Source organism: Diabrotica virgifera, chromosome 1 (genome assembly GCF_917563875.1).
Source record: "Diabrotica virgifera virgifera chromosome 1, PGI_DIABVI_V3a".
Classification (NCBI taxonomy): Eukaryota; Metazoa; Arthropoda; class Insecta; order Coleoptera; family Chrysomelidae; genus Diabrotica; species Diabrotica virgifera.
The window spans coordinates 229,523,152-229,542,278 of NC_065443.1; the positions used below are offsets into that span (position 1 = coordinate 229,523,152).

The following is a 19,127-nucleotide window of genomic DNA, read 5'->3' on the forward strand; positions in this document are numbered from 1 at the left end:
TCGTGTTTAGTGTTATTCGATAGATTTTTAAAAAATATTGAAGACATATTTTTCAATTTTTCGATCCAATCTTAATTTTGCGAATTATTCGATCGTCCTGCGAATTTTTCGGTCGTTTCAGTCGACGAGTTTCACCCTGGGCACCAGGTACCTCGGAGACCATCGCCGTTATGAAATTCGTGTTCAGTGACCTCCAAAACCCCCAATTATAAAAATTGAACTCATTTCCGTCAATATTTCCTGAGTCCTAAATTGTTTATTTTCCATCTCTTCGAGATGCACTTTAAAGATGCATTTTCTCATACACAAACATTTTTGCCGGAGATCAATTTAGTTTACAAAATTGCCTGACACTCTCTCGAATCGAATGCAAAAAGTTGCATGACGATTCATCTTACTGCACAAAATTCCTAGGTTTAATGCTTCGTTGCCTCGTCTACTAGGCTAAATTCTGAAACTTGACAAAGAGAACCAAAGTGCTGAAAGCTAGATGAGCAAGAATAGCATGAACTGCAAAATTTCCCAATACTTCAGGAGGAAAGTGTTCAGATAGTGCATCCTTTCGAGGCAAATATGAATAAACTACCCACGACAGAATGGGGAATGGAAAGGGCACTGTTGGGTATACAGCTGTCACATGAAAACAGGAACGACTAGGTAAGACATAAAAGTCGAGGATTTCACAACAAAAATTGCCAAACTCAAATGGAGCTTCGCAGGCTACATTGGTGGACAAAAAGGAGACCTTACAAAGGTAGGCGACCAAGAAGAAGACCACAGATGAGATGGTAGATGACCTAAAAAAATAGGCGAAACAAATTGGATGTGTGTTGCTCAGGATGAAGATCGGTGGAAGAAGTTGGGAGAAGTCTATATTAAAAAATAGAGGACAGAAGGCTAAAAAAAGTAGGTATCCCTAAGTAATGCTAAATGTGAAATCTTATAAATAAAATATGACGTGCATCGACACTGTTTTGCATTTGGTATGATACGACACATACTTACATAAAAACAATATTACATAGAAACTATTTTCGTTTTTATAATTTAAAACTGAGATTTAACTAAACCTTTCATCTAGTATACACTTTTTTTATTTAAGATACACTCAATAAGATTCTTGTTTGTAATTATTACACTGTAAGTTTACCGCAAAAATAAGTTAAACTTATAATCTGAGCTGACTAGTTATGGATATCAAAAGCTGATCAAAAAGTTCAAACGTTGGATAATGTAGAGGAAAACCTATAAGAAGGAACTCATGTTTAATCGAATCTAAATTTATCTGGTATTAATGACTCAATCATATTATATGCATAATTAACATATTAATAAATAAAACGTAGGTACATTTTGTTAATACTTTCGCTCGCTTTATGTCAAAAACATTCCAAAAGACTTTTAACAACAATCATATCTGGAAATTAACACCTAACCTAACAACTAAATATCTAAGATCAAAAATAACTTTCATTCCTCAGTCTCTTGATGAAAACGGGCTCCACGTCGTCGTCTTCTTCCTAAAAATGTATGACAATTTTAGGTAAGATTAAAAATTTCAAATTTAGACCAGGGTAATTAGCACGAAATGCATAGTTGTATTTTAAATTGCATAAAATGCATCAAAAAGTGCACAAACATATCAATAGAGGGGCAATAATGGCGCGATTTTGTTAGTCAGGAGGTTTTTCGGGTCTTTGAAGACGAATACTCCATAAGAACCGACCACCGGAGCACCTTTTGAATAGGTTCACTGCAAAGGCACGTCATTTAGAGATTCGAGGGTTTTCGGCACTAAATTGATGCAAACAGATTCCTCGCGATTTTTGGGGTTGCTGAACAAGAATGCGCCGTCAGAACTGACCCTCGGTGTACCTGGTGCCCAAAAACCCTCCAAACTCTAGAAGATAACATGTCTTAGCAGTGACCTTGGGTACCAGATGGTCCCGGGGTCAGTTCTGATGGCGTATTCGTATTAAGCGACCCCAAAACTACCTAATAATCTATTTGCATGCATTCAGTACCGAAAACCCTCGAAACTCCAGATGACGTGCCTTAACAGTGACACTGAGCACAAGGTGCGCCGAGGGTAGATTCTAATGTTCCGTAAGTTAATTAATAATAAATACCTCTTAACCTACCACCAGCATTTACTGCTGATAGTGCTTGAAAATTGTTATTACGATTTAGTCTCTATTTACCAATTTATAAAAATAATTCTATTTCATTATTCACACATATGCACAAATCTTTGTAATGTCACTTTTAAAGTTTACGATATATGAAGTTCATTCTTCTATTTTTTTGGTTGCAAAGTGTTCAATGACTTTATAATTAAAATTATCAATACAATTTACAAAATGCTTTTCTGCAGATAGCATACCTAAAGCACTATGTTTTAACATCGAAAAACAGCGTTCTGCTTCAGATGTTGATATAGGCATAGGCATGGTAATTAAAAACTTAAAAGTTTAATAGTTTCTTCAAATGTGCTTTTTAAACCTTCCCTCTACAATAAAACCGATAGCGAAACAGCCCCAGAGGTAGTACTTAATTCGTCTCGCTAATACAGTAGCTACTTCTAATTCAGTTTTAAACCGAGTTTTGCTTAAAAATTAAAATTGTCTCCATGTTTCATTAAGAAATGATTCGGAGAACTGATGCTTATAAGCAGAAAACTTCCCCGACATAAATAAATTAGAAGCAACTAAATGTCCGGAGAAGGTAGACCTTTGAAAGATCTGGTACTTTGAATAATATGAACCTTTAAGTCGTTGTCTAATTCGGCGCTAAAATTGACCAGCTCCTTAAATATACCTCTATTTTCTGAATTTTCTTTTTCGTCGCCACCTCTTAAAGCTAACTCGAAAGCTCCACAACACCTTATAACATTTGTAGTTTTTTTTCTAGCGCAAAACCACCAAAAAATTTTTTTAAGATACTAATCTTCATTGTCAATTAATAAATTAAACTTAAGTAATAACCAAAATATCAAAATACCCACGATCATGATGCACTAAAAGTTTAATTATAAATACAAAAACTTTTTAACAGAAAATATACATAATATAAGCGACAAACCAGCATGTAAAGAAACTCAAAATAAATAGACCTGGCATCATACCCTCGTGCCTGGCACAGAGATTCTAATTTTAAGGTATACTAATAGTCCAATATAGCCCTTTCTCTGTCACTTACATAGAATGCTCGTAAAATCTTTCTCTCTTTAGTCGTGCCAGTACTGACTTCGGCACGAAGGAGATTCTCCTGTCGAATACTCTCCGCTGTCGGTAGGGATTGTATTACGCCCATAGTTGCCATATTTTATATAATTTATGAAGATCAAAAGAAATACACACAAAAAAATTAACAGGAATTAAAAAGTTTTGAAGATAAAAAATATGTTTCTGCATAGCTAGCAAGGTAGTGCCATGGCTCTATGGCACTACCTCACGGGCCGCCACTGCTGTTTGCATCAATTTAGTGCCAATAACCCAAGTGTTGTGGATGTCGGGCCTGATGGTATAGTTGTGTTCAGAGACCCAAAAACCTCCCGAGTAACTAAATCTGGCCCTTAGTATGTTCATTTTGACATGTCTATGCTTGAATACATTTTATGGACTAAAAAATGCAATTAGGCATATTCAGTCATTTTTCTATAATAGACTTTTTTCCTGACATCATCGTGAACACAATGCAAAAAGTTGCAAGTCTCTATGAATTGTATTAAAAATCTATTTATTTTAGTGTTTTTAGTGCTAAATGCCCTGTCTATTGAAGTTAACAACAATTATTATGGTATAAACTTAATAATCGTCTGCGTTTTGATGCAGATATTATTTATCTTATAGGTCTGGATCCCGCGTATGAAAAAAAAGTTGATTAATAGCAAGCTGAAAATTTGTTAATAGCTTAAGGGTGTCTAGTCGGACAAACTTTGATATATGGGAACACTGGAACAGGGACAGCTTTAATTGTGGAACAGGTTAAAAATTTGGAACGGTCAGACCACGAAAACGGCACATTTATTTTGTCCGACAGAATAGACTTAAACTCTCCGAACAGAGATTAAACTCTCATGCAAAAATCAGACTGCTATTTATCACCTGTCATAATTCCTGTCATTTGACATATTCTACATGTTCCACTCATCAAAACGCCAATTTGGTGATAAATAGCAGTCTGATTTTTGCATGAGAGTTTAATCTCTGTTCGGAGAGTTTAAGTCTGTTCTGTCGGACAAAATACATGTGCCGTTTTCGTGGTCTGACCGTTCCAATTTTTTAACCCGTTCCACAATTAAAACTTCCCCTGTTCCAGTGTTCCCATATATTAAAGTTTGTCCGACTAGACACCCTTAAGCTATTAACAAAATTTCAGCTTGCTATTAATCAACTTTTTTTTCATACGCGGGATCCAGACCTATTATAAGAGGCTTGTGTTTTTCAAAGACAGTCTAAAGTTTTGGTGGTTATCTTAAATTATACAAGGTGTTTCTTTGAGAAAGAAACATACGTTAACTGCAAAAAGGGACACTTAGGCGGTCTCGAATATCCCATACTTAATGGGTCTTACTTCATCCATAACAAAGATAAGTCTTGGGTGAATTATCTATTTTGCTAACTAACTTCTTATTTGGTTCATAACTTTTTAATTACACTGTATATTTTCTTTATATTTGGCAAGCCAATATTCTTTACGGTCTCCAATCAATTAATTTATGTATAGATATAAAAAATCCAGGACCGGATTAAAAAATATTGGAAAAATATTACGACCCAAAAGCAACACCCTGTACATTGAATTAAAAAAAAAATGGGTATTTAATGGATATATAGATATAGGTATGTCTATTTAACCGAGTATTCGTTTAACTTACCGGGAAGTACGAAGGTGTGTCCATTTCAACGGTTCTATTTAGGCCTCCTTCCTTACAAGTTAACCAGTAGGTATCCATTAGTCCCTTTCCCTGTAACATATTAAACTGTTTAATTATTTTTATTATGTTTACTTTTTTATGATATTACAGGCTTTTACAGGGTGTTTCATTAATAATTGTCCATATAGTAACTGGAGAAACCTTAGCACAAAATACGAAGATTTAACCTAAATCACTTAAATAAAATGTGGTTCCTTACTGAGCTACAGGGTGTTTTATCTAAAAATTTAAAAACTATTTTTGCTCAGCATTTTAGAACTGTAAGACGTATCCTTCTCATACTTGGCAGGAAGTGCGACTACTAGACACCCTACTAAATTATGATAAACAAACGTTTCTAGCTACTACCAGAGGCGTACGGCAGGGGATGGTTAATGGTTGACCCTTCTCAAATTCTACGCCACTGGAGGAATTACTATTTTAGTGCCATTTTTAGATTCTAAAATACTTTCTACGTGCATAATATACTCTTCATTGGTAACGATAAAGTCATTAGTTTTCGAGATATTTGAAGTTAAATATGAAACGGCACAGTTCTTTTAATTAATTTATTAAGTATATGATTCATATGATTAAAATTTAAAACTTATTTGTACCCAGTACTTTAAAACTGTTTGGCGTATCCTTATCATGCTTGGAAGAAAGTGTAGGTACTATACACCCTACTTAATTAAAATAAATAAGCGTTTCTAGCTACTACCAGAGGCGTACGACAGAGGATAGTAGCTGGTTGACCCTTCGCAAATTCTACGCCACTGATCAAATTGCTATTTTAGTATAATTTTTTGATTTTGCAATACTTTTTATGTAAATAATATACCCTTCATTCGTAACGATAAAATGATTAGTTTTCGAGATATTTGAAATTAAAAATGAAGCGACACAATACACTGATCAAAATAACCGTGTCGTTTCAGTTTTAGCTTCAAATATCTCGAAAACTAGTGACTTTATCGTTACGAATGAAGAGTATATTATTTTTATAGAAAGTATTGGAGAATCTAAAAATTGAACTAAAATAGCAATTTCGCCAGTGGCGTAGAATTTGAAAAGTGTCAACCATCCACTTTCCCCCGTCGTACGCCTCTGGTAATAGCCATAAACGTTTGTTTAACATAATTTAGTAGTTTTTACAGTACCTATACTTCCTGCCAAGTATGAAAAAGATACATCGAATAGTTTTAAAATACTAAGCAAAAATAGTTTTTAAAATTTTAGATAAAACACCCTGTAACTCAGTAAGGAACCACATTTTATTTAAGTGTTTTAGGTTAAATCTTCGTATTTTGTGCTAAGGTTTCTCCAGTTACTATATGGACAATTATTAATGAAACACCCTGTATAAACGATTCTTTTTATTTACTAGCTTCGGTATTTTTTGTCCAGTTTTCCATATTCAATCTCATCTAATCTTCATTTCTACCTGTTAGGTATAATATTTTCGACATTTGTTAGGCTGCTGTTTATTTTGTTTTTTTTTTCTGTCAACCGTCCACCATTTATTAATTTTGGTTTTGAGAACAAACATTGTTTTGACGACGTTTCGGTAATGATGCACTTGTCATTGTCAAGTCAGGTAGTAGCGCTTTTTGCTGGTGCTTGAAGTAAACTAATATGTAAACTATTATGTAACTATTACCTATAGTAACTATAATCTACTCAGATATATTGGCTGAGAGAAGGCTAACCACATAAAATACAAATTTATTTAGATACTCGGATACATAACACAGTAATTATATTAGATAGCGTCGAATGCCTTCAGATTCTGCTAAACTGCATCCACGAAGTGGGGGCTGAAAGGGACTTCAAAATAAACGAAAACAAAAACCAAATTGTAGTCTGCATCCAAATGAACAACTTAAAATAAATTGAGCTCAAGTACAAAGGGTTATCTGATAAAATTCAAATATCTGGGAATAGTCACAAAGAACCAACTAGACTCTGAAATAGAAATAAATTGGGTAACTATTGACAGCATTAAAACATTTTTTTGAAAAATAAGAACATTTCTTTGTAAAACCATTCCAGTTTAAAACTAAGCCAAATAATAATCACGTACTATTTTCGGCTTCCACTGCTGTATAGAGGAGAAGTATGGACGTTAAAACTACAAAAGATAAACCGGATAGAAGTATTAAAAATTTTGATACCTATACTATAATCACAATAAAGATGTACTACAAATAAACAAACCAAGAAAAGTTGAATGTTACAAGGAGCACCCCCAAATCATGATTTACAATGTATTGTTATGATCTACTTTTTATTACTTTAATATCAATTAATCTTTATTTGATTACTCCAACTAATTATTTAATCAATCATCCAATTGTCGCAAATCATACAAAAAAATTAAGAAAAAATCTCAGGGTGCCTTTTTATAATACAAAAAAAAATATCTAAATTATTTTATGTTATACTTATCTTCTCTCGTGGTTTCAGTATCTCTTAGTTGGTTCTAATCGGAAAAAATATTAGGAAAAGGAATTAAATAGAAATATAAAATAAGCGTACAGAATTTTATTATCAAAATCAATACTCTAAAAATCGATCAAATTTTAAAACCTGTGGACACAGCTGTCCGAATGAAATTTTTACCACTTAAATTTATTCTAGTTAAAAAAAAACAATTTATCGGTTTGTTCCCGATGACTTTGATAAAACAAGCTAAACAAACAAATTTAGGTATTCGCAAAATTACCTATACTTCCTATTTACTTTTTGAAATATTGGAATCTTAATTCATGTGTTTTTACTCAAAATTTTAGTTTCCAAACATAAAAATATCTTTCACATAAATTGACTGACCTTTTGCTTCACTCAGTCTGATGTCTTCTCTTGACCCAAAACAGCTCTCCCTCGTTGACTATGTTAGGCTACCCATCAAAGCCCTCTCCGTTCTCAAGCTTCAAATCTATCAGCATACCAGCACCAATTCTCCAACAAAACACAAACTCCAAAAATTCTCTCCTCTCCTTCTCACAATAATACAGAATCAAAGAGGTATTTCGTCTCAATTTGATCTGTCTCTCGTTCCACTTTTCAGCTCTATTCTCCACTATCAAAAAACACCCACTGGTACTTGCTATCTAACTATCCACGAAAACGTTGACTACTCTTCAGCAATGCCAATAACATAATGAGTTCCTCCTTCCAAAACTATCTCAACATTCCAAACAAAACTTTCCCCATTCCAAAGTGCCTAGCCAATCAGAAACATTTATCTCCCCACCTTCCTTTTTTTATTTGAAAACAAACAGTCATTCTCTCAAAAATTTTCCTACCCAAACTTATGACTTTTCGTAAATTATCTAAATATTCCTATCATTAAACAAACATATTTAAAATTCCAAACTTTTTTTACCTTAATTTCCTAAGAACTAATTAATGTGGCTTTTGGAATCGTGCATAACAAAACATCGTTATAATCTCCAAATACCCTGAACAATTATGGTCTATTCATATCACTTTCTTTCCTAATGTGTTCTATTTTTCAGGGAAAAAGCTTACTAACGATAAATCACTTCTTAAAAACTACTTATAATAAATAGTTACAAATCAATGTACAGGGTGGATCAAATTTATGTGACCGCGTTATATTAAAAAAAATTAAAATTTTTATTCTATCTTTGATTGATAAATTGAAATACAATAGTATATACATTGTAAATCCCAAATCAAAGTTTATACATTGTAAATCTTGATTCGGGAGTGCTCCTTGTAACATTCAACGTGTCTTGGTTTGTTTATTTTTATTTGTAGTACATCTTTATTGTGATTTTAGTATAGGCGAATGGTAAAGATTCCTTGGACGGCACATAAAACTAACAGCGAAGTTTAACACAGGATTGGGAAGTTACTAAAGGTTATTAAATCTACGATAATATCTTATTTAAGGCATATATTGGGAAGATATAGATATGAAATACTGCAGGTGATTCTTAAGGAAAAACTAGTAGGTTGAAACAGTGTAGGCACAAAGCAAACTTTTTAGTTAAGAAACATTCGATATTGGCTCGAAACACGAAAGACAGAATATCTTTTTCATATGATGGAAGACCCTAAAGCTTTTGTTATGGTTTTAAAAGTCAGATAATTTTGATATCGTTCTCTAAAGAACACGTCCAGGGATATTCCGGGTCAGAAGAGGGGGTGGTTTTAGTTGGTAGGCGGCTGGTTATGGGGATCATGCGGGACGCATGGATCATACTCTGGTCTGTGGGCCCTAGCGTGTTCTCCTCTCCTGTCCGAGTCCAACAGTACTAGGGACACCTTCCCTAGTCTGCTAAGAGCGTTCCACCTCAATAAAAAAAAAAGATAATTTTGATATGGCACAAGAAGAAGACTCTCCTGTTTTCTACAAAAATTAATTTGAAGAACTACCACGTTCCACTAAAGTTAACTAGACAGAAAGGTATAATAAAACAAAAAATACTAACTACTATGTGTTTACATACATACCTTTACGTCGACTAATCCTCTATGTTCGGTTTTGTATCCACCAATTAAATCCAAAGCTCTTTTCATGTCCAGACTTATGTGTATTTTTGATGCTGCATGCCAATAAAATTATATTTTTTCAGTATTATCATTGTTTAAAAAATAATTGATCTTTTAAAACGGTATTACTAACAGACCAGTTTCGCTTTTTAGCAAACCACATTTTATCTTTAACCAAAAACTACTATGTAATAATATATTTATGTTAAAACTCTATTTTAGCCCAATAAATGACCGTTTTGGAGTGTAATTTTCAGGGGCAACTCCGAATTGCATGAAAATTTGGATTTAGGTTATACTTACCCTCCACTTCAAAGTTGAAATTGTGCCGTTGGTTGCTTTTACTTGGGGGGTGACAGTCACCCCTTCTCAGGGGGTGAAAAACGCGTGTTTAAAATAAGCCCGGAAATGGATAAATTGACCGATTATAAGCAACTTTAGTTCTATAAAGTTTTTTACGTAAGTCAATACTTTTCGCGTTATTCGCAATTGAAAATATTAATTTTTTGACAAAAAAAACTACATTTTCAGACCGTTTTTCGCAAATAACTCAAAAAGTAAATATTTTATCGAAAAAAATATTTTAGGCAAAAGTGTAGCTTATAAAAAAACAACAAAAAAAATGGTGTATCAGTAAAGTATATAAATTGAGAAAAAGCAAAGTTGTAGCTCATGAAAAATACGTTCTTATTCGTCTAATTCCAAATCGAATAAGTCAACGCGGAATCACCGAAAAATTAAGCCCTTTTCGGGAAAAGCTTATTAACATTTTTAAACTACCTAAAAAAAGATTTATATTTGTTTTTTACAAAAGTTTCTAGCACCAAAAATAAACGAGTTACACTGAAAAAAAAAAGTTGGCCCCTTTTTTGGTAAAAAATTGTGAAAACCTCCCTCTGTTTAGCACCCTAAATAAAATTAATCTTTACCGCTTTACAATTTATTTTAACTGTATGTATATTGTTTATATGATCTGTAAGTTTGATTGGCTTGAAGTGCTTATTTTTGAAAAAAATTGGTTTAATAGTAGAACAAAATTTTCTAAAAATTTTTGAAAAATTTCCTTTTTTCGAAATAACTTAAAAAGTAATAAAAAAAAAGAAAAATACTAAAGAGTAAAAAAATATAGTTTTGTTATTATAAATATGCTAGTTTCATTTTGTTTTTCCGCAAGACAAAAATTGGTTAAGATATGGCTGTTCAAAATTTGCATACACTCGTGATTAGTGACCCGTTCAAGCTTTTTTAACTATAACCCTTTCAAAAATAAGTACTTTAAACCGGTGAGACTGACAGATCATATAAAAAATGATAAGAAAGTAAATTGTTCGTAAAGCGGTAGCGAATAATTTCATTTGAGGAGCTAAACACGGGGAGATTTCCATGATTTTTTTACAAAAAAAAGAGGGCAAACTTTATTTTCAGCGTAACTCGCTTATTTTTAATGCTAGAAACTTTTATGAACAATTCTAATAAAGCTTTTTATAAACACTTTCAAAAAGTTTTATTAGGTTTTGCCCGAAAAGTGCTTAATTTTTCGGTGATTTCACCTTGAAATATTCGATTTGGAATTAGATGCACAAGAACGTATTTTTCATGAGCTACAACTTTGTTTTTACTCGATTGATAGACTTTACTGATACACATTTTTTTCAGCCTTTTATTAGCTACACTTTTTCCAAGGATATTTTTTTCAATCAAGTATATAATTTTTGAGTTATTTGCGAAAAACCGTCCGAAAACGTAGTTTTTTTGTCGAAAAATAAACATTTTCAATCGAAAATAACTCGAAAAGTATTGACTTACATAAAAAACTCTATGGAACAAAAGTTGCTTAAAATCAGTCAATTTATCCATTTCCGGTCTTATCTTGAATATATCGCACACCTAGTTCAATAGTGCCACAAGTGCAAAACACAATATTCTCTAGAAATGAGCAAAACGTTCTGTAGTAAATGTGTTATGCCCTGTAAATAATTTATTTTGAGAGTGACTGGCTTCAAAATTACAATTTAGGTAGTAAATTATACACTTATTGGCTGGATCTTATTACAATTTATTGAAAATAAAACGTTATTATTGTTTTGATAGTTATGGCGATATTGCATTGTGAAGAAAGTCATTTATAAAACAATACTTAGGAGATACGGCGGCAATATAATGAAAAAATCAATTGATTTTTGCAGTTGTGGCCGTATTGAATTATACCGGTTGTATTGTGGCAGTGTATATTATCGCCACATCTCCCAGTTATAATTGCATTTTCAAAACCTCCAAAAACTCTACAGTGAAATACCGAAGTAACTTACTTTATACTTATCCAAAACAATATTTTAGTTCAGGCTATATTGCATTAGATGGGCCATTATATAGGCAATATTTTACAGCCTTAACCCAAAATTCGAATTTTTTGCAGTTGTGGCACAATTGAACTAGGTGTGCGATATGTTTTTCACCCCCGAGAAGGGGTACTGTCACCCCCCAAGTAAAAGCAACCAACGGCACAATTTCAACTTTGAAGTGGAGGGTAAGTAGAACCTATATCCAAATTTTCATGCAATGCGGAGTTGCCCCTGAAAATTACAGGGTATCGCCGTATTTCCCGTTCATTTACTGGGCTATTTTTTTTATAGAAAAACTTTTAGAGATATCCAACATTGTATGCGAAGAACACACAATGAAATTAAAAATAAAATGTAATTTTACGATGTGACGATGATGGAAAGTGATAAACAACACAACTAAGAAAGAATTGGTTGGAAGTGATACATAAAGAACTGAAAATTTGATATAGAGTATGATGGAAAAGTATAATAAATACATTATTTCAGAAAACGATGATTTATTAAAAATATCTTAAAACACGTCAATTTAAATTTTTGAATTTCCATCGATTGTTATATTTATATGTGTTGGGCATCATCAGTGTTGACGTAATGAGGTAATAGACGATTTTTTTTTAACCCGGGAACAGTCACTCTCATTTCTATCAAGTAATCGGTCGCGCGTTACGCTTTATCTAAAGGCGAATTTAAATTAAAGCGAACACGAGCGAACGAACGAATTCGTTCGTTAACTTTTTGTATTTGTACAGCGAATCGAGCACGACCGAACGAATTCGTTCGCATTCGCACATGTTCCAACCGATGTCGGTAAGTTAGCGAATCATCAAAGGAAATCGTTGTTCAATGTGGACAGTGGATAGACGGTAGCGAACGAATTCGTTTAGAAGTACTGATTTAATTTATTTACAAACATTAGTTTGAGAGGGTTGTTTATTGTGTAGTTGTGAAAACATAATTTTGCAATATGGAATATGCCTATGAAACCCAAAATCGAAGCTATATAAAATAATAAACAGAAAAACTGATGCTTGTTTTAACATTTCTATAGGAATGGGTTGTGATGTCTCTGAACTAAAAAAATGAATTAGCTTCTGGCATCATTTAGACGAGAAAGACAAAAAGAGGGTTTGAAGTGGTTTGCTTTTAAAAGCCTAATGTTTTTATTGGATAAATTTCAACCCAGAAACACTAATGAGGTAACCAAATCAAATTAATTGCTAAAATTAATTAAAAGCAAATTTACTTTGATACACCAATTTTACAATTTATTATTTAAACATAAAATAGTCATAATATCAAGACCAAGTAACTTTTTCGAGGAAGAATTTTAAGAAAGCTGGTTCTTTATTATGTTATTTATTATGTTCTTTATTATATGCTATTTTTTGTAAGCTATTATTGTATTAAAATTTACCCAGCAAGAAACACGAAAATAAACTTAAACACAATGTGTGACTGGCACTGGCCCATCTTAAAAACATCTCCGGGCAATATGCACTCCCGATCATCAACGAATGCGAACGTTCGCTTCAATGTAAATGGCCCTATTTTGTAGCGAACGAATGACCAAGCGAACACCTACGAATTCGTTCCTTCGTTCGTTCGTTCGTGTTCGCTTTGATTTAAATGCGCCTTTACAATACGAATTTACAACAAATTTTTATTTTATAGTATTTTTGTTTACTTGTTATGATAGAAATATTATTTCTAACAATTATTAAAGCTAATTGATTCTCACCAAAGCCGTACATTCCAAAAAAAAAAGAAGAAGAAAAAAAAAAAACAAAGAAAAAGGAAAAAGTTAAAATGTTAGATTTTTGTAATGGCGCGACTGTTCCCGGGTTGAATACAAACCGAGTTCACGGGACATCTCATATCGGGTCTTCTAATCGTCTTTGGAACAATTTAATATTCGAATATTTATTTCTACAGGGTTAACCAAAATTATATACCTGGTTATGTACTAGCAATCTTATTTAATGCATAATAGATGCCATAGTTCGACCCAAATGCGAGATTGCCAAAAAGTTCAACAAATAGGTAAGTGACACTGGTGCTAGCAGGGTCCACTCACCTTCGCTGTTGAGATAAAAGTACTCCTAAGAAGAATCTCTTTCTTATTTTTTGACCGTCGACCAGAAAGATTTTCTACTATTCTACGCGCCAGCCAGGGGCGGCTCGTGATAGTATAAGGTGGTGAGGGACACTACACCTGAGGAATTTTATTATTATGGTTAGCTTCTCTTTAATGGCCAGAAGGTTGGTTTTGTGACGTCACAACGCTAGGACCAATCTAGGACCACAAAAAATCCCGGACAAATAATCTACAAAAATTTTTTATTCAAAATATCCCTACAAAGAATTCCGGACACAAAATCATCAAAAAATATTTGCTGTCGATTAGTTCTCTAAAACTTTTCCAGTGAATTATGCGATCGACTCAAATGCTTTCAGCCTCAGTGCATAGAGTTATTTTGAATTCCAATTTCATATTGAAAACTTCAAGTTTTACATAAAAAAAGAGTGTGCGTTTTTTCAAAAATCGTGGAAGATATGGGGAATGAGCTAAGGCTGTGGGAATCATGTTGCAATATTATTCGCTTAAATCTTTTGCTCACTCTGATTTGAATGTATGTTCAAAAAAATTTACAAAAAAAACACAACCACGGCATACAACATTTTTGAAATTAAAAACTACTTTTGTATGTAAACGTCCGATGTGGAAGTGGAAACGTTAATAAAATCATTTTTTAAGTTAAATTGTATAATCTTATTTCTCATTTAGAATAATAAATTACATAAATGCCACACAGAAAAAATAGCTTCAGAACAATATATTAGATGATGATGAACAATGATTTAAAATGAACACTGTTTTAAATACATATCCATAAACTTCTAAAATATAATAAGCCATTCGTATATACCGCGCGTACATAGAAAGCTATGATCTACAATCGACTTGTGCTTGTACTAGTCGGTTCAGTTCGGCTATTCCCATTCCGTTCCGCGGAGCCTGCGGCCGTTCGGCTATTCCTATTCCGTTGCGCGGAGCCGGAGGCATGCCTCAAGGATGGATGAATTTTGTTCCTAGAATCGGTGGCACATTTTTCAAATTTTGCCGGTTTTACTGTTGGCGTTGTGGCATACTGTTGCAGATGGTGTGAGAAACTGTAAAATGATTTGAGAAAGTTGGAATGGCACGTGGAAGACGGATATATAAGATAAGATAAAGAATCAGGGCCGTACACCGATTTTAATTTTTTTTCGTAAAAATAAAGGTATTTAGGAAATTTCAAAAAGCTAAATTATATTTAAAAAACTGATTATAAAACAACGAAATAACGTAAATAGTCGATTGATATACTGGTGAGGCACTGCCTCACCTGCCTCATAGGACAAGCCGCCACTGACGCCAGCTAGTGAAAGCGATTATCATAATGATGAAGTATTTTTTGATTCTTATTGTTCCAGAATTGTTCTTTTATATCGTATTTGATCATAAAATATTATGCTCATACATTGCTCATCTTTATAATATTCTCATTTTGTTATTTAAGCTTAAGCTTAATAATTGTAGGGTTCTTTTCCAATTTATGTTTTTTCTGTAGAAATAGTAAGTAATTATTAATTGTAATTTTTAGTCTCTTTCTTTTATTTTTAAGCTATAGTTAGGGTTACCATAATTTTATTAAGGCCAAATCCGGACAGGGGTAGTTCAAGGGGTTGTATAAAATGTAAAATGTGAATTTGACTGTGTTCCTACCTCCACATTGTACATATAGACGAAATGCATATGGCACAATTAAAAGTACAGCTGTTTCGCTACAATATGCAACTAACATCGAAAATCTCTGCCAGTTTAAAATACATATACACCTATGTTGTAACATACTTTAGACCTAGAAAATAATATTTTACCTAGACTAACTTAACTAGGTGCTGCGCAGAATAAAATTTCCCACCATTGGGAAATTTTATCCGGAGGCCAATCCGGACATATTATCTTTCAAATCCGGACGTATGGTAACCCTATGCTATAGTCCATTTCTTCATTATTTTTTGTATCTGTATGGCCTACTTTAAGGTCCAGCAACGGGGTTCTAGATTGAACGCGTGTACCCAGACACTTTTCTGACAGTGGCGGCTCGTGACATCTGCTATAGGGTGTGCTGCATGAACCACGGCCAATATAAAATAATAGAAATAGAATAACATACGAAAACAAAAACAATAAAATTAGCTTTAATACTAATTAATAGTAACTAATAACGACATGCTATAAAAATCTGATTAACTTACATTTATTGCATTTTTCTAAATTGGAAATTAATACGCCGGTCCTTTTTTGTCGCAAACTTTTCGATTACTTTATCGTTAAAGTTCGGTATTGAAGCGATGAACTTTTTTTCTATCGAGAGTGTGGAAAGGGCTGTTAATCTGTCTTCGCGCATTGAATTTCTTAAAAATGTTTTGATCCGTTTTAAAGTTGAAAAACTACGTTCAGCTTCTGCTGTGGTCATTGGCGTAGTCACCAGAATTTGTATCAACTTTTTGGTTTCTGTTAATGTGTCCTCTAAATTATTAGAAATTATAAATTTTAGTAAAGGCACTGCACCTTTTAATGTTCTACACTCGATATTGGAATACAAAACTGACAGTTCTGTTCGCAAACGGTTTTTATCAAAGAAGTTATAAGCTGTACAAGTTAAATCCAATTCATTTTCAGGAAACTTATTATTATATTTTTCGAAATGTTCTGAAGATAAAAGTGTTGCGGCAACTAGATGATTTGTATATGCAAACCGTTCTTTTGCATTGTTTATAATAACATCACAAACTTCTAGACAGGCAATACGGTGATCCTGTTGGCTGTTATTTGGGCGTTTCCTTTTTTGGACACTAGGCGCCGCATTTAAATTTGAAGCTTGATGTATGATAGGGTCTATTTTATTTCGGACATTGTTAATACTTTGCTCAAAAACATGTATAGCTTTCTGTGCTTCGGTTGGGTCCATGTTCTTTTTTTGAAGATTATTGTACAAAACGTCAACATGTGGCATAATATAATGAAAAACAGTCAGCCAGAAAGTAAAATTTTGATCTTCCAGAATACGTCTAAGTCCTCTTGCTTCCTTGGAAGTAATAGCATTTGACTCTTCTTCTAGTTGCTCCATACACTCAATAATAAAGTCTCTATATTCGTAAACGACATTTACTGTACGAATATTGAAATTCCAGCGTGTAGGGATTGAACGAGGAATATTTTTTCCAACTATTTGATTTAAGACAGCTATTCTTTGAGGTGAATGACTAAAAAATCCAGGTATATCATGTAAATCTCCAAAAAATACGCGTACTTGGGAATTAATAGAACATGCTCTTGACATTATTAGATTCAATTGATGGGCGTAACAGTGCACAAAATGAGCAGTTTCATATTTTCTCTTAATTATTGTTTGCACTCCGCCATGTATCCCACTCATAACAGCTGCTCCGTCATAACTTTGTGCAATGAGCTTATTTTTGTTATTCTTTAATATTGGGTCTAAAACATTCAAAATTGTGTTAGCTAAGGTTTCAGCATCATGTTTTTCTGGAAGCAAAAAAGTCCAAAACCTTTCAACTGGAGCACCGTTTTTTACATAACGAAAAACAATGACCATTTGAAATTTCATAGAAACATCCGTTGTCTCATCAGCTATCACTGCTAAAAATGGGGCTTCATTGATTTCGTTTAAAATCTCCTCAGCGTATACTTCTAGCATGCAATCCAAAATATCATTTTGTATTGTTTTTGAGGTACCTTTGAAAATTGTCGCATTTGTAAGGTGTTCACTAAGTGTTTTATCAAGTTCAGCAGAAAAATTCACTAAACCACGAAAAATTCCAGGGTTATCTGATGTTTCAGATTCATCGTGTCCTCGTAAGGCGAGCTCAAAAGCCCCACAGAATTTTATACAGTCAATTATTTTTGACAAAACATACCTGTTTTTCGTCACCTCTTCATTGTGTTTTTGTATATTTATCCAATAAGCAGAGTCAAGTTGGGCCTGTATATTAAGTTTCCCAAATAATGCAAATCGCATTTCATTGTTCATATGAGTTTGCGTGTTTTCATGCTTCTTTATTTTTTCACTTAAATGCACTAGATCCCGCACTCCTGTCTCGCGCCACAATTTTTCCTCTTTATCTGCGCCGAATAATGCACACGGAAAACAGAAAAAAGCATTTTTTTCGGAACATCCACAAATCCACTGATTTCGTAGATACATGTCTTTATTAAATTTACGCGTATATGATTTTCCACGGCTTTTACCGGACACTTCAATATTAAGATCAGGCATAGGACGGCCACGTTCTTTTATAATCAACTGTTGTTGATAGTGAAGTTTTTGAAATTTATTTACACCTAATTTAAATTGAAACTCCATTGTTTTAAACACGCTCGAACAAAACAAATTAAACAAAATTGTAACCTAAGAATTTCTAAACACGGCACAGATGCAACGGTCACGAATAACTGTCGTGAATTGCAGCTCGCAAACACATTTCCGAGGCCGTTAATCAGCCGATTGCCGAAGCACATCGGCTAAGATCGCCGTTTGCCTAATAAATGCATTTTACCGCTGCCAGTGTTTCGGTTGTTATCGACGCGGCTTCACTGGAGCAGCAAATACGTAAAAAGATTGCTTCACTGGAGCACCAAATACGTAAAAAAATTATACGGTTTCACTAGAGGAGTAAATACGTAAAAAAAATAATATTAATCATCGTTGTTGGTGAATTATTATTAACAGTTGATGTTTAATATGATAATATGGCAGATTTGAAATAAAACTATATTAATTATTCTTTAATAATTAAGATTTGCTATGGTTGTTTGGTAGTTCTGCAGCTCAGCAGCACATAAAGAAAAGCCGCCACTGTTTTCTGATGTCTTCTTATTAAATATAGAGGTCATCGAATGCAAGGATCTCAACAAGGATAACGGGCGAACTTAAGAAACGTACTAAAGGTAGAGGTAATAGATTATTATCTAAAGGGCTATGACTCATGCATACTCAGAGTATAAATTTACGCTTCGACCGTACAAATTTTAATAATTTATGTTTTGGAGAATACAAGGGCCTTCATATACGGACTGCAAAGTGCAGTCACTGCAAGCAACATCATGCGGTCGCCGTTGGACGATCTGCAGTGTCAATACAAAATTATAATTTCGCAATATACGGACCGCTCATGGAGTTCAAATGCATAAATGCAGTTGGCTTGCGGTCGAGTTTCGCCGTACTGAAGACAGTAAAAAGCGGTTGCACACATCCCACTTGAACTGCATG

General features: G+C 33.4%; 1 protein-coding gene across 1 annotated transcript in view; it reads right to left on the bottom strand.

The window, feature by feature from the left end:
* Window positions 1–355: 355 nt before the first annotated feature.
* LOC126882692 (soluble guanylate cyclase gcy-33) overlaps window positions 356–19,127 on the bottom strand; it is a 231,111-nt gene continuing 212,339 nt past the window's right edge. Inside the window, exons 13-15 of the mRNA XM_050647671.1 lie at window positions 9,404–9,495; window positions 4,880–4,969; window positions 356–1,520 (exon numbers count right to left, since the gene is read on the bottom strand). Of these exons, the coding sequence (XP_050503628.1) occupies window positions 1,458–1,520; window positions 4,880–4,969; window positions 9,404–9,495 (245 nt within the window). The 3' untranslated portion in view covers window positions 356–1,457. The remainder of the gene's footprint in view (window positions 1,521–4,879; window positions 4,970–9,403; window positions 9,496–19,127) is intronic.